Here is a 15284-nt window from a genome sequence, read left to right as displayed (position 1 = left end):
TGTGTTGTTGAATGTATCTGTACACTTCTCCTTTATCTGCCTCCTTTCTCTCTCCCCCTTCCCCCCCCCACCCCCAAATAGCCACTACCCCACTTTTGGTTCTTTTTGCCACTTAACTAAATTATTGCAAAAAGTCCTTAACTAGTCTCCTTGTCTCAAGTCGTCGTCGTCATCTTCTTCTTTTTAAATTATAGCTTTTTATTTACAAGTTATATGCATGGGTAATTTTATAGCATTGACAATTGCCAAACCTTTTGTTCCAATTTTCCCCCTCCTTCCCCCCACCCCCACCCCCAGATGACAGGTTGACTAATACATGTTAAATATGTTAAATTATAAATTAAACACAAAATAAGTATATATGTCCAAACAGTTATTTTGCTGTACCAAAAGAATCAGATTCTGAAATAGTGTAGCCTGTGAAGGAAATCAAAAATGCAGGCGAGCAAAAATACAGGGATTGGGAATTCTATGTAATGGTTCTTAGTCATCTCCCAGAGTTCTTTTGCTGGGAGTAGCTGGTTCAATTCACTACTGCTCTATTGGAACTAATGTGGTTCATATCATTGCTGAAGATGGCCAGGTCCATCAGAATTGATCATCGTATAATATTGTTGTTGAAGTATATAATGATCTGATGGCCCTGCTTGTTTCACTCAGCATCAGTTCATGTAAGTCTCTCCAGGCCTTTCTGATATCATCCTGCTGGTCATTTCTTATCGAACAATAATATTCTATAATATTCATATACCACAATTTATTCAGCCATTCTCCAATTGATGGGCATCCACTCAGTTTCCAGTCTCTGGCCACTACAAAGAGGGCTGCCATAAACATTCGCACATACAGACAGGTCTTTTCCCCTTCTTTAAAATCTCTTTGGGGTATAAGCCCAGTAGAAACACTGCTGGATCAAAGGGTATGCACAGTTTGATAACTTTCTGAGCATAGTTCCAAGCTGCTCTCCAGAATGGCTGGATGTATTCACAATTCCACCAACAATGTATCAGTGTCCCTGTTTTCCCACATCCTCTCCAACATTTGGCATTATTTTTCCCTGTCATTCTAGCCAATCTGACGGGTGTGTAATGGTATCTCAGAGTTGTCTTAATTTGCATTTCTCTGATTAATAATGACTTGGAGCATGTTTTCATATGGCTAGAAATAGTTTCAATTTCTTCATCTGAGAATTGTCTGTTCATAGCCTTTGACCATTTATCAGTTGGAGAATGGCTTGATTTCTTATAAATCCGAGTCAATTCTCTATATATTTTGGAAATAAGGCCTTTATCAGAACCTTTGACTGTAAAAATGTTTTCCCAGTTTATTGCTTCCCTTCTAATCTTGTCTGCATTAGTTTTGTTTGTACAAAAACTTTTCAATTTGATATAATCAGAATTTTCTATTTTGTGATCAATAATGAACTCTAGTTCTTCTTTGGTCATAAATTCCTTCCTCTTCCACAGGTCTGAGAGGTAAACTATGCTATGCTCTTCCAATTTATTTATAATCTCATTCTTTATGCCTAGGTCATGAACCCATTTTGACCTTATCTTGGTGTATGGTGTTGTATGGATCAATGCCTAGTTTCTGCCATACTAGTTTCCAAATTTCCCAGCCATTTTTGTCAAACAGTGAGCTCTTATCCCAAAAGCTGGGGTCTTTGGGTTTTTCAAACACTAGAGTATTAAATTTATTGGCTGTTTTGTCCTTTGAACCTAATCTATTCCACCGATCAACTAGTCTCTTTCTTAGCCAGTACCAAAGGGTTTTGGTAACTGCTGCTTTATAATATAATTTTAGATCTGGTACAGCTAGGCCACTGTTCTGTTAATTTAAGGATAGGTTCGGAACGCTGCTATGAAGAACCTTTTTTTAACTCAATTAAAATGAAAGTAAAATTTAATTATACAATTCACGGAATAGATTGCCTACAATAACAACCAATACAGTAAATAATACATAAAAGACAAAGAATAAGGAAAGCTATGATTAAAATAGGAGAGAGAGAGGTAATATATATCACCCATCTAGGAGCACAGCTGGGGGCCCCCATTGCAGCTCAATGGGGAAAAGTGTTAGCCCAGGCAGGATAAGATCTCCTTGGGTGAAGCCCAATGAGGATTAAAATGAGACTGAATTTATAGGGCTTGAAAACAAAGAAAGCACAGAGCTAACTTGCTTACATATAGAAAGTTAGGTAAAGGAGAAGGAAATGCCAGATGGGCTTCTAAGATATGACTTGATAAATGTAGATGTCAGGGAGGGGGCCAACCCTCACTAGCATCCATTGCGTCCCAAGGAGTGGCTAATTCCTGGGATTGTAGAGGTGAAGCCAAACACATGTGGCATATTCCTGGTCTCATAGGGTTAAAGAAAAGCTAAGTTCCCATGGAGAGTCACGTTCTTGAAATGAACTTACTAATAAGAAGGCATTTCTTATTCAGCCACCTTCATTTGATTTTTTTCATTAATTCCCTTGAAATTCTTGATCTTTTGTTTTTCCATATGAACTTTGCTGTTTTTTTTTTCTAGGTCATTAAAATAGTTTTTTGGGAAGTCTGATTGGTATAGCACTAAATAAATGGATTAGTTGAGATAGTATTGTCATTTTTATTATATTTGCTCGCCCAATCCAAGAGCATTTAATATTTTTTCCACTTGGTTAGATCATACTTGATTTGTGTGGAAAGTGTTTTGTAGTTTTGCTCATAAAGTTTCTGATTTTACTTGGCAGATAGATTCCTAAGTATTTTGTACTATCAGTAGTTACTTTAAGTGGAATTTCTCTTTGTAACTCTAACTGTTGGATTTTGTTAGTGATATATAAGAATGCTCATGACTTATGTGGGTTTATTTTTTATCCTGCAATTTTGCTAAAGGTGTGGATTATTTCTAATAACTTTTTTAGTAGAATCTCTGGGCTTCTCTAAATATGCCATTATATCATCAGCAAAGAGTGATAATTTGGTTTCCTCATTGCCTATTCTAATTCCTTTAATCTCTTTCTCAACTCTTATTGCCAAAGCTAGCATTTCTAATACAATATTGAATAGTAATGATGATAGTGGGCAGCCTTGTTTCACTCCTGATCTTATTGGGAATGGTTGCAGTTTGTCCTCATTACTTATGATGCTTACTGCTGGTTTTAAATAAGTGCTACTGATTATTTTAAGGAAAAGTCCATTTATTCCTATACTTGCAAGTGTTTTTAATAGGAATGGATATTGGATTTTATCAAATGCTTTTTCTGTATCTATTGAGATGATCATATGGTTTTTGTTAATTTATTTATTAATATGGCCAATTATACTGATAGTTTTCCTAATATTGAACCAGCTCTGCATTTCTGGTATAAATCCTACTTGATCATGGTGTATTATCGTGGGGATGATTTTCTGTAGTCTTTTTGCTAATATCTTATTTAAGATTTTAGCATCAATATTCATTAGGGAGATTTGTCTATAATTTTCTTTCTCTGTTTTCAGTCTACTTGGTTTAGGTATCAGTACCATGTCTGTGTCATAAAAGGAATTTGGTAGGACTCCTTCATTCCCTATTTTTTCAAATAGTTTATATAGCATTGGGACTAATTGTTCTTTAAATGTTTGGTAGAATTCACATGTAAATCCATCTGGTCCTGGGGATTTTTTTTTAGGTCACTAAATAGATTATTTTAGGTTGTATTGTCGTCTTTATTATATTTGCTCGCCCTATCCAAGAGCATTTAATATTTTTCCAATTGGTTAATCTGATTTTATTTATTATCTTCCTTTTGATTTTTTTTACTCATTTTTTAAAGCCTTTAGGGTCTACCTTCAGGGCAGGGAGGTTACCAGCTTCCTCTGCAAATTGGGGAAAGGTATAAACGGGCTGCAAAGAGCAACAAGGTATGGGAGTGCCCTGGGAAAAAGTTCCCGACTGGAAATGATTCAGATCTGATTAGCACTGGCCAAACTGTGGAACTGCCCATTGGAGAACCTCACTGTGCAGTTTAGTGACTGTCCTGAGGCTAGAGATAGAGCAGTATCACTACCCTAGGCCAAAATCTACCATGGGGCTGTGGATATTAGCAGCTGACCAGCAAATAGGATTCTCTCCCCCCCCCCCCCCCCCCCCCCCCCCCCCCCCCCCCCCAAATTGGTCTTGAGGGTATGAGAGAGCTTAGAAAGTCGCGTGTGCCTTCTCTGCTATCTTGGCTCCTGCTTCAAGTCTTCTTTCCAAATTCTCTTCTACATAGTTATCAAAATGAAATCCTTAAAACCTATGGTCTGATCATGTCATTCTATTCTATAAATGCCAGTGACTTTATGTTAACCCTAGAAGCTTTTTACAGCTTGGCTTCAGTCTTTCTATTTTTATGCAGTACTCTTCTAGTCTTCTTGCTTTTCCTCTTTTGACTCAGTACCTTTGCACAAATTATACTCCATGTACAGAGGTACACCTTTCTCACCTTAGCTGCTTAGGATCCCAGCTTCCTTTAAATTAAGCTCAAGTGACACTTCTTCCTTGAGGCCTTTCCTGATTCCCTCAGCTCCTATTACTCTTCTCCCTTGTATCTGGTAATATTTATTTTATCTATATCTTAATAAATAGATATCTTGTGGTTTCAAGATTACCAGGGGAATCACAGGTTTTGTTATTTTTTTAAAAAAGTATATGTTTTTCAAATGGAATACAAGCTCTTTTGTGGACAAAATTTTTTTTGTTTTGTTTTTGTGACCCTAACTTCCAGCTGATTGTCCATACTACAGCAGAAGCTTAATAAATGGTTGCATGATTAATTGGAGTCTTAAGAGGAAAAAGATAAGTTTATTTTGGACATAATGGATTAATTCATTTTAAAGTCCCAGTTTTACTTTCAGTAGTCATATTAATTTATGTTTCTGTGGATGTTAATGAATCCTATATTTGTGTTGTAAATTCTTTGAGTCTATGGGTCACTTTGCATTTGTAGAATGTTTTATATGTATTACTTCATTTTCACAACAACCTAATAAGGAAAATAGGCAATGAGAAATTGTTCCCATTTTTTAAATAGCTAATGAAACTGAAATTTGGGAAGGTTTTGATATACCCAAGTTTCCAAAGTCAGTAAAGGGCAGAACTAAGTCTCAAAACTAGACTTCCAGAATGGATTTTTTTTTTCCTGTGCTTCACTGTCTTTTCTTCCTCTGTCCCTTACTCTAAATCTATGATCCTGTAACTCTTCTCTCTCTTGTTTTTACTGGGGTACAAATCACAATTTTAACACATAGTAGAAGCTAATTGTATATTTCAGAAACACTTATCCTACGTGGGACCTATTCTCTCTCATTGTTAGTGCCCTCTGTTTCTTGAAATTACCTTCAAGTATTTTGTATTTGTATATGATGTTGCAGTCTCCCCAGCATAATATTAAAATTCTAAAAGGCAGGAGTTTTGTTCTTTTTTGTCTTTGGGTCCCCAGAATGAAGCAAAATACTTAGTGCATCTATAACATATACTTATATACTACATAAATGGATATTGAACTGAATTGAATTGTATATGGGAATTCCACAGCATTGTTTTATCATGAGATTGCCAAACTCTGGCCCTCATCAGTGTAGAACATCAAGTGACTGGGAAGTGACACTCATCAGTTATAAAACTGAGTATTAATTCAGGGCTTAAAGAAATCTAGGCAAAAATCTTGACTGACATAGCTTTATTATTGCCATCATTATTATTTTGCACCCATTTTTATGTTCAATGGAGTACAGCTAGATTAACTTAATTTTATTTTAGCTGATTATTGATCTAGTAGATAACATGACTCATTGTTTTAAAATGAAAAACTCTATAGTTCTTTCAGTTTTCTATGAAACCTGTTCAAGTGACAAAATTGTTTTAGTAAACTTAAAGTTGCTCTCTATCACCTTTGTAAAAAATAAACAAAACATTCCCAAAACTAAATTGATTAGTTAAAGTCTTCTACATTCTGACTTGTAACTATTTTTCAAGTTTTGTTTAATATCACTCCTCCTCACATTCTAGGTTCTATCTATTTTTCATTCATATGCCTAAGTTCTACAAAAAGCAGCAACAACATCTTTAAAGATTATTTAATTTGCTCTAAATGCATTTTCAAAAATTAGTAATGTGAAATTAGAGCACACCGGTGTCTCACTTGCTTTGGCTTTTTTCTTTTTAAAATATTTCTGTAGCTGATTAGAACAGGAAAAGTTATAGAACATTACCATTTTTCCATTGTTCTACCATTTGTTTATGTTTTTTACAACATCGCATGACAGATTTTTGAAAATATTGATAGTTTATAGTAGAAACTGGTGTTTTAATTTGCACAAAAATAAAGTGCTAATTTATCAAGATCCTTCCTCTATCTCCAGAGAAGGTATTTTTAAATTTCCTTGTGATGAAAGTAGTTGTACATGGAAAAACCGGATTTTTTCTTATTCTCAATTGTAACATTTTATGGTTATTAGCTCATTTGCTATCTGCTAAATGCTTAACAATATTTTTGTCAGTGAGATATTAAAGCAGGTGTAACATATGGATTGAATGGGATATGCATATAAATAAATCTGCCTGATGTTTATGTCCAAAATGTCTTATATACTTTGTTTTAAAAATCCAACTACTTGCAATATCTAAGTATATTCTAAATTTCAGGTAACACCAGTTGTTGCTCTTTCCAATGATTCCTGGTCAATGTCATTTGCAAAATACCTTGAGCTTAGATTTTATGGACACCAGTATACTCGGAGAGCTAATGTTGAACCATGTGGTCACTCTATTCACCATGATTATCATCAGTATTTCTCCTATAACCAAATGGTGGCTTCCTTCAGGTAAGATTTGAAGAACTATGGTTTCTAAGGTCATGTTGTACTTGAAACTCTCCTTTTTTTAAAGTAACATTTCTGTTATATTGAGAAGAAGACATAATGGATTCTAGAATGAGAAAAGTTGGCTTCATATCTCTTACATGTTTTTCAGAGGCTTTCTTACTCCAAGCATATTTTCCAGGAAGGAAGAGCAGCTTGTGCTTAGACCAATGAATAGAGTGTTGGAGAGCACTGAATATCCAGTTTGGGTGGTGTATGGTGTGAGCTAAAGGAAGTATTGTATCCTCGGCCTGGAAAGAGTGTCTGGAATCAGATTGTGGAATTTAGGTTTCAAGCAAGAATTGTATTTGATTCTGTACTTGTTCAAGCTTTTTGAGCAGCTGAGTGTTATGGTCAGACCTATGCTTTAGGGATATCACTATAGGAGATTTGAGAGATGAGGCAAGGAAATTAGGGATGAGCCTATCAGAGTAGGTCAAGAGAGAGGGCCTGAACTTGGGGATGACAGGTGGATGCAAGAGATGTTGGGAAGAGAGAGAGAATTGATAAGCCTGGACAAAGAAGGTAAGCAAGAGTGAAGAAGTAAGGATAGTTTTTACTGTAAGCAATGTGGGGCCCTCAAAGGAAATAGGATTTAGATGGCAAGATAATGAGTTTGTTATTGGGCTAAAAGAGTTTGAATGGTCTAAGTATCATTAGAGCACATATGTCTAGCAGGCATTTGAAGATGTAAGATGAACTCAATAGAAATTTAAAAACTGGGAAATATAGATTTGAGAATCATCAGAAGATTAGCAGAAATTGAAATCAATAGAACTGATAAATTTGCTGAGCGTATAGAGAAAGGTGCCAGGACAGAACCTTGGGACATATTTCTTTATAAGAAAATGGACCATGAGTAATGATGATCCTCTAAGGAGACTAGATAGGTAGAAGAAAATCACGGTAGATCAATATCTTATAAACCTGAAGAGAAGAAAGTATCCAAAAGGAGTAGGGGAAGGTGTAGCAGTACTGGCAAATAATATCAAACATTAGGTCAAGAATGATGAGAAAGGTCAGTTTTATTCAGGATATAGGGATAGAGCCAGGCTAAAAGGGAAAAGGAAGAGAGTGGAAGATAAAAGTGAGAGCAGACAACTTTCTAGGGTTGGCCTATGAGAAGAATGTTCCAGGAATGGAAAGGAAGGTAAAATATAGAATCGTAATAGAGTCATTTAAACTTTTTTAAAGGGTTATATGGTCTAGGCATATTTATAGGCAGCATAGAAAGAACTAGCAATTAAGGAGAGGCTACACATTTGAAGAGAGGGATAATGGAAAAGCAAACTGCTGGGTGAGATGGGAGGTTTTGGGGTGAAGGGTACAAGTAGAGGGGTTGGGATTCATAAGAATTACTTTTATATCCTCTGAGACTGGAGCAAAAAGAAGAGAGATTAGGAGATGATAATGAAGTGGCATAAAATATGACATTGAGAAGAGAGCGCTTCTGGTAAAAGCCAGGTCTTCAGTTCATTGGGAGGGTGATGAATGTGGGGAAGGTGGCTTGAGAATAAAACCAATCAGAGAAAAAATTGCGATATAGCATTAAGGACCCAGTTGAAATTGGATAACCGATTTGTAGTAGATTTAATTAGCTTGGTTGTGTGATGTGATTCAGCTGGGATTTTAGTAGCATTGTGAATAGGAGCAGAAGGGGCTGATAGAGCAATCTAGGTTGGAATTTGGAAAGCAGTGAATAGCCTAGTATAAATTCAGTTGTGAAGTGGCTTTCTTGCCATAATACCTAAGAGCAAGATACTAATGGTTTTGATAGAAGAGAATGGATAGGTTCATTTAGATCTAGAACAGGCAGATCTAGATGGAGCAAAAATACATTTTTTTTTTTTTACAATCTCCTGTGAAAGATGGAGAGTAGATGGGGAAGAGAGGAAAGAAATTAGGTATAAGAAGAAATTACACTGAGACCTATAGGGGGTCATGAAGATAAAGAAGCTTTTGGACCTCACCTGTATTCTTACTGGTAGATGAAATGACCTCTACCAGTTCAGATTGGCTCCTTTTTTGAAACATTTAACAGAGAATGGCCTAGCCTGAGACTTTCTGTGGGTTAAACAGTCTTTAAATCTCAGGTGAGATTTGAATGCAAGTCATTGTTTACTGTACATCTAATCATTTTTGTAACAGCTAAAAGTTATCTGCAAGATTGTCATTGTCATTTTTATAAATTTCCATTGTGTCTTAGAATTTAACTGAAGATAACACTCTGAGTAGAGTAGATAAAAAATTCCTCAGCATGCAGAATAATCATGAAAAGTATATGACATTAATTGTCTTTTCTATTTTCAGTTATTCTCCTATCCGGCTTCTTGAAGTATGTGTTCCATTTCCCAAAATATATATCAAACGTCAGGCCCCCTTAAAACTGTCCATTCTTCAAGATCTTAAGGACTTCTTTCAGAAGTAAGTTTTTTTTGTGGGGCCCTCTTTTTGTCTGTGTTTTCTTTAATGCCATTTACTTTGGAAACTTACACTAGAAGGAAAATTACTGTTGTTGCTGTAGAAATTAGAGAATGAGATGTTGTTAATAAGAATGGATGAAATGTCAGTTGGATGAAAATTTTTTAGTGAAAAACGTTTCTTCAGATTTTCTTAAATGCTATCTTTTTGTACAAAATGTTGGAGCACTTGGAGCTTTTAAAAATAGGAACTGCAATTTCTTTCACATAGAGAACCCTCAGATGAAGAAATTTCTTTATCAATTCAAGCCATGGTCTTGTTTGCAAATTATTGTTTCAGAGCATTGAAAGATTAAGTGACTTTGCAGAAGTCACAGACTCAGTCTAACAAGGAAATAAATCCTGTTTTTTTTTTGGCTATGAGGGCAGTACTTGGTCTACTATATTATGGCGCTTCTCAAATCTGTTCACAGTCAATAGAGATGGCAAAGAATTCACATGATTTTGTCTTGATAGTAAATCAGTGGCTTCAGAAAGCTAAATACAGTTATCCATTTTAATTTTTGACTTTTATGGTAAGAAAATATATTAGTAGGAAGAGGGATTGAACAAAGAAAGATTCTGTTACTTTGAATTTTTTTTCTTACAGTTGGGTAGGGCTTCATGGTATTTATTTTTTTTTAGCTTTTATAACTATCAAATTATGTAAAGATGATCATAAAATAATCAGTTACCAGTAAAATAAGTAAAATGTGTTTTCATTAACAGTTATATGGTCAATTTTTTTCTCAAACTTTCTTTTAAATTTAAATACTATAGTTTATTAAAAATAATTATTTTATTAGTTCTGTGATGATAGAAAATTAAATTTAAGTCATTGAAATATATTTGGCTTCATTTTCTTTTTCAAGAGTATCACAGGTATATCTTGCTGTTGATGAACGACTTGCCTCCTTGAAAACTGATACGTTTAGCAAAACAAGAGAGGAAAAAATGGAAGACATCTTTGCACAAAAAGAGGTAACTGGTCTTGAGATAACTAAGGAAATCAACTATTACCTCATAATAATAATAATTTTTCTACTATTTATTTGGAAAGACTCTTAAAGTACTCAAAATAGCCATCCTCTTCATAGATGGAGGAAGGTGAGTTCAAGAACTGGATTGAGAAAATGCAAGCAAGACTGATGACCTCCTCAATAGAAACCCCCCAACAGCTACAGTCAGTCTTTGAGTCTCTAATTGCTAAGAAACAAAGTCTTTGTGAAATGCTACAAGCCTGGAATAATAGGTAAGTTAATAATAATAATAGTAGTAGTAATAAAAATGAATAAGATTTAAAAAATGTTGTTTAGTCACTGATTGTTGCTTTATTCTCAAATTTTCTTGTACTGTGACTTTTAATTTAAAAAAAATCTCTGGTTAACAATCTTCATTTAAAAAAATTGTACTTGGCTTTCAAGTTTCACATAATTTTTTTTTATTATATGTCATCATTGAGGTTGCAAAGTACCAAATAAATTTTTAAAAACTGAAAATAACTATTTTAGGTGTTTTAGTAAATATATTTTATTTTTATGGCATTAACTTTTAAGATTATTTAAACTTTATTTTATGTATTAAAATTTCAGTATTGCAGTATTTGTATTATTAAAAATTTTCACTGAAATGTTTTTCTAGTAGGAGCCTTTTATATACTTGGCTCTGAAATGACAGGATACTCAGAAATAAGAGAAAAATTTAATTCATATAAATGAGACTTTTTTTTTGTATGTCCATTATTAGAATTTATTTTGCTTCATATTAATTCTTTTTTTTAATAGCTTTTTATTTACAAGATATATGCATAGGTAATTTTTCAGCATTGACAATTGCAAATTCTTTTGTTCCAACTTTTTCCCTCCTTCCCTCCACCCCTTCCCCTGATGGCAGGTTGATCAATACATGTTAAATATGTATAAGATAATAAGTATAATAAGTATAATTTAACAGTATATGTATACATGTCCAAACAGTTATTTTACTGTATAAAAAGAGTCGGACATTGAAATAGTGTATAATTAGCCTGTGAAGGAAATAAAAAATGCAGGCAGACAAAAATAGAGGGATTGGGAATGCTATGTAGTGGTTCATAGTCATCTCCCAGAGTTCTTTCCCTGGGTATAGCTGCTTCAGTTCATTACTGCTCTATTGAAACTGATTTGGTTCATCTCATTGTTGAAGAGGGCCACGTCCATCAGAATTGATCATCATATAGTATTGTTGTTGAAGTATATAATGATTTTCTGGTCCTGCTCATTTCACTCAGCATTAGTTCATGTAAGTCTCTCCAGGCCTTTCTGAAATCATCCTGCTGGTCATTTCTTACAGAATGATAATATTCCATAATATTCCACAATTTATTCAGCCATTCTCCAATTGATGGGCATCCACTCAGTTTCCAGTCTCTGGCCACTACAAAGAGGGCTGCCATAAACATACGCATATACAGACAGGTCTTTTTCCCTTCTTTAAAATCTCTTTGGGGTATAAGCCCAGTAGAAACACTGCTGGATCAAAGGGTATGCACAGTTTGATAACTTTTTGAGCATAGCTCCAAATTGCTCTCCAAAATGTCTGGATGTATTCACAATTCCACCAACAATGTATCAGCGTCCCAGATAAATGAAACCTTTAAGCTTTATTATGGCTCACCTAATCATATTGTATTTCAGATGTCAACAAATATTTGCAAGCAAAATTGAGTGTACTGTAGACATCTACTTTGCTTTTGTTCTTTCATTGTAGATTACAGGATCTTTTCCAACAGGAAAAAGGTAGGAAACGGCCCTCTGTTCCTCCAAGTCCTGGAAGAATGAGACAAGGAGAAGATAGTAAGGTAATGAAATTTGGCTTTGTGTATTTGGCTTTTGACATGTATATATATTAGTATATATTATAGTAGTAATAAATACTTAACATAGTCTTAAGTACTTCCCAAGTATTAAGGAGTATCTTTAAAATATTGATGTTGAAAGATAACTGGCCTATTTTACAGGGTATGAAATCAGGCCATTTCAAGAAATATGAGCCAGACTATATTATCAACAAACTTGTGTTTTAATAAGATCTATTCTAATAGAGTTCTATTTTCTTTTACAAAGATTGATGTTTTATGGTTTGTTCTGTAAGTATTATCGAATGAGTAATTGTGTTCCAGTGAATATATTCATGGTATTTTGCCTCAGACACTACTGTGGAGCTGTGGGAAACACACTCAGCCTATTTCAAACCCAGTGATCAGTATCTACCTCATACTTATGAGGGGAATGTGAAATGATAAAGACTTTGCAAAGTGTTTCCCATGCAGCACTTCATTTTTAACTTAACGTCAACCTTGTCAGGTATTCTTTTGGTTTCCTAGATGAGTAGGCTGATACTTAGTCAAGTTCAATGACTTGTCATTACACAGGAAGTACTGCAGGCAAAATGCACACCCATTCTATTACTCTGCATGGATTTCTTTTTTTTTTTATTTATTTTTTATTTTTTTTATTTTATTTTTTTTATTTTTTTTATTTAATAGCCTTTTATTTACAGGATATATACATGGGTAACTTTACAGCATTAACAATTGCCAAACCTCTTGTTCCAATTTTTCACCTCTTACCCCCCCCACCCCCTCCCCTAAATGGCAGGATGACCAGTAGATGTTAAATATATTAAAATATAACTTAGATAAACAATAAGTATACATGACCAAAACATTATTTTGCTGTACAAAAAGAATCAGACTCTGAATTATTGTACAATTAGCTTGTGAAGGAAATCAAAGATGCAGGTGTGCATAAATATAGGGATTGGGAATTCAATGTAATGGTTTTTAGTCATCTCCCAGAGTTCTTTTTCTGGGTATAGCTAGTTCAGTTCATTACTGCTCCATTAGAAATGATTTGGTTGATCTCGTTGCTGAGGATGGCCTGATCCATCAGAACTGGTCATCATCTAGTATTGTTGTTGAAGTATATAATGATCTCCTGGTCCTGCTCATTTCACTCAGCATCAGTTCGTGTAAGTCTCTCCAGGCTTTTCTGAAATCTCTGCATGGATTTCTAATGTCCTGCTTGACATATGTCTTTTTGACATATTTGTAAAAAGTTGCGACATTTCAGGTGTAACATGAGTGTTTTTTGTAGAATATTTACTATAGTACCAAGTGTGGAATATTCCACTTGGGGATATTTCTGTTGGGAGTTGGATCAGAGTAATACTAGGTTTCAGTTAGATTAGCATGGGTTCTTCATTTTTGTTTCTTTAAGCTTTAGGATAGTGCTTACTGTATTGTTGTTTAGATGACAGAAGACTAGTAAAGGAATAAATTCAAATGGCCATGGTTCATATAGTGTTATTTAGAACGCCTGGAAGTCAGTAATGACTTAGCAGAATGATACTGGATAAGTTTGCTGTCTTCCTGATTCCACATTACAGAGGTAATGCTTCTTGGTCAGTTTGTATATAATTGAGACAGAAACATAACTTTCAGCATAGCCATAAGGAATTTAATTTGAAAGTTCATTGAGGATTTTTCATATAGTCTTAATACATAATTTTCATTAAAAAATTTGTGAAAACACACAGTGTTGATAACATCCTGAACGTTGTTCTTAGGGAATGGAACATTTCCAAAGCCATTTAGGGTATATAGATTGTGGAAAGGTTTTATGGGATGGAATAAATAAATCATAAAGAGTTGTTAGATACTAGAATAGTAATTGGAATCAACAAGCCCACATGCTAATGCTCCTCTTATTATAACAAATATTTTACTTCTCTACAGATAAGTGCAATGGATGCATCTCCACGCAATGTTTCTCCTGGACTTCAGAATGGAGAAAAAGGTTTGTCTTTAAGCTGAAAGGTCTTATGTTTTTTTTTTTTTATTATTATTTTTATGATTATAGTAACTTTTTATTGACAGAATCCATGCCAGGGTAATTTTTTTTACAACATTATCCCTTGTACTCACTTCTGTTCCGATTTTTCCCTCCCACCCTCCACCCCCTCCCCTACATGGCAAGCAGTCCTATATATGTTGAATATGTCCTAGTATATCCTAGATACAATGTATGTGTGCAGAACCAAACAGTGTTCTTGTTGCACAGGGAGAATTGGATTCAGAAGGTAGAAATAACCCGGGAAGAAAAACAAAAATGCAAACAGTTTACTTTCATTTCCCAGTGTTTTTTTCTTTGGGTGTAGCTGCTTCTGTCCATCATTGATCAATTGAAACTGAATTAGGTCTCTTTGTCAAAGAAATCCACTTCCATCAGAATACATCTTCATACAGTATCGTTGTTGACGTATATAATGATCTCTTCTGCTCATTTCACTTAGCATCAGTTCATGTAATTCTCTCCAAGCTTCTCTGTATTCATCTTGCTGGTCATTTCTTACAGAACAATAATATTCCATAACATTCATATACCACAATTTACCCAACCATTCTCCAATTGATGGACATCCACTCAGTTTCCAGCTTCTAGCCACTACAAACAGGGCTGCCACAAACATTTTGGCACATACTGGTCCCTTTCCCTTCTTTAGTATCTCCTTGGGGTATAAGCCCAATAGAAACACTGCTGGATCAAAGGGTATGCACAGTTTGATAACTTTTTGGGCATAATTCCAGAGTGCTCTCCAGAATGGTTGGATTCGTTCACAGCTCCACCAACAATGTATCAGTGTTCCAGTTTTCCTGCATCCCCTCCAACAATCATCATTATTTTTTCCTGTCATCTTAGCCAATCTGACAGGTGTGTAGTGGTATCTCATAGTTGTCTTAATTTGCATTTCTTTGATTAATAATGACTTGGAGCATGTTTTCATATGGCTAGAAATAATTTCAGTTTCTTCATCTGAGAATTGTCTGTCCATAGCCTTTGACCATTTATCAGTTGGAGAATGGCTTGGTTTCTTATAAATTAGAGTCAGTTCTCTATATATTTTGGAAATGAGG

The 15284-nt window shown here is 34.6% G+C and overlaps 1 protein-coding gene across 5 annotated transcripts in view; it reads left to right on the top strand.

Annotated features, from left to right (window-relative positions):
- Window positions 1-15284, top strand: part of PIKFYVE (phosphoinositide kinase, FYVE-type zinc finger containing) — a 104207-nt gene that overhangs the window by 68550 nt on the left and 20373 nt on the right. For all 5 annotated transcript variants that reach the window (XM_023500658.2, XM_003765970.4, XM_023500660.2 and 2 more), the window contains 6 exons: window positions 6655-6833; window positions 9180-9293; window positions 10201-10309; window positions 10426-10580; window positions 12077-12167; window positions 14106-14166. In XM_023500658.2, coding sequence (XP_023356426.2) covers window positions 6655-6833; window positions 9180-9293; window positions 10201-10309; window positions 10426-10580; window positions 12077-12167; window positions 14106-14166 — 709 coding nt within the window. The remainder of the gene's footprint in view (window positions 1-6654; window positions 6834-9179; window positions 9294-10200; window positions 10310-10425; window positions 10581-12076; window positions 12168-14105; window positions 14167-15284) is intronic.

This window comes from Sarcophilus harrisii, chromosome 3, assembly GCF_902635505.1.
Source record: "Sarcophilus harrisii chromosome 3, mSarHar1.11, whole genome shotgun sequence".
NCBI classification, from domain to species: Eukaryota; Metazoa; Chordata; class Mammalia; order Dasyuromorphia; family Dasyuridae; genus Sarcophilus; species Sarcophilus harrisii.
The sequence above is the reverse complement of the archived record's forward strand: the minus strand, read 5'-3'. Positions and strand labels throughout refer to the sequence as shown.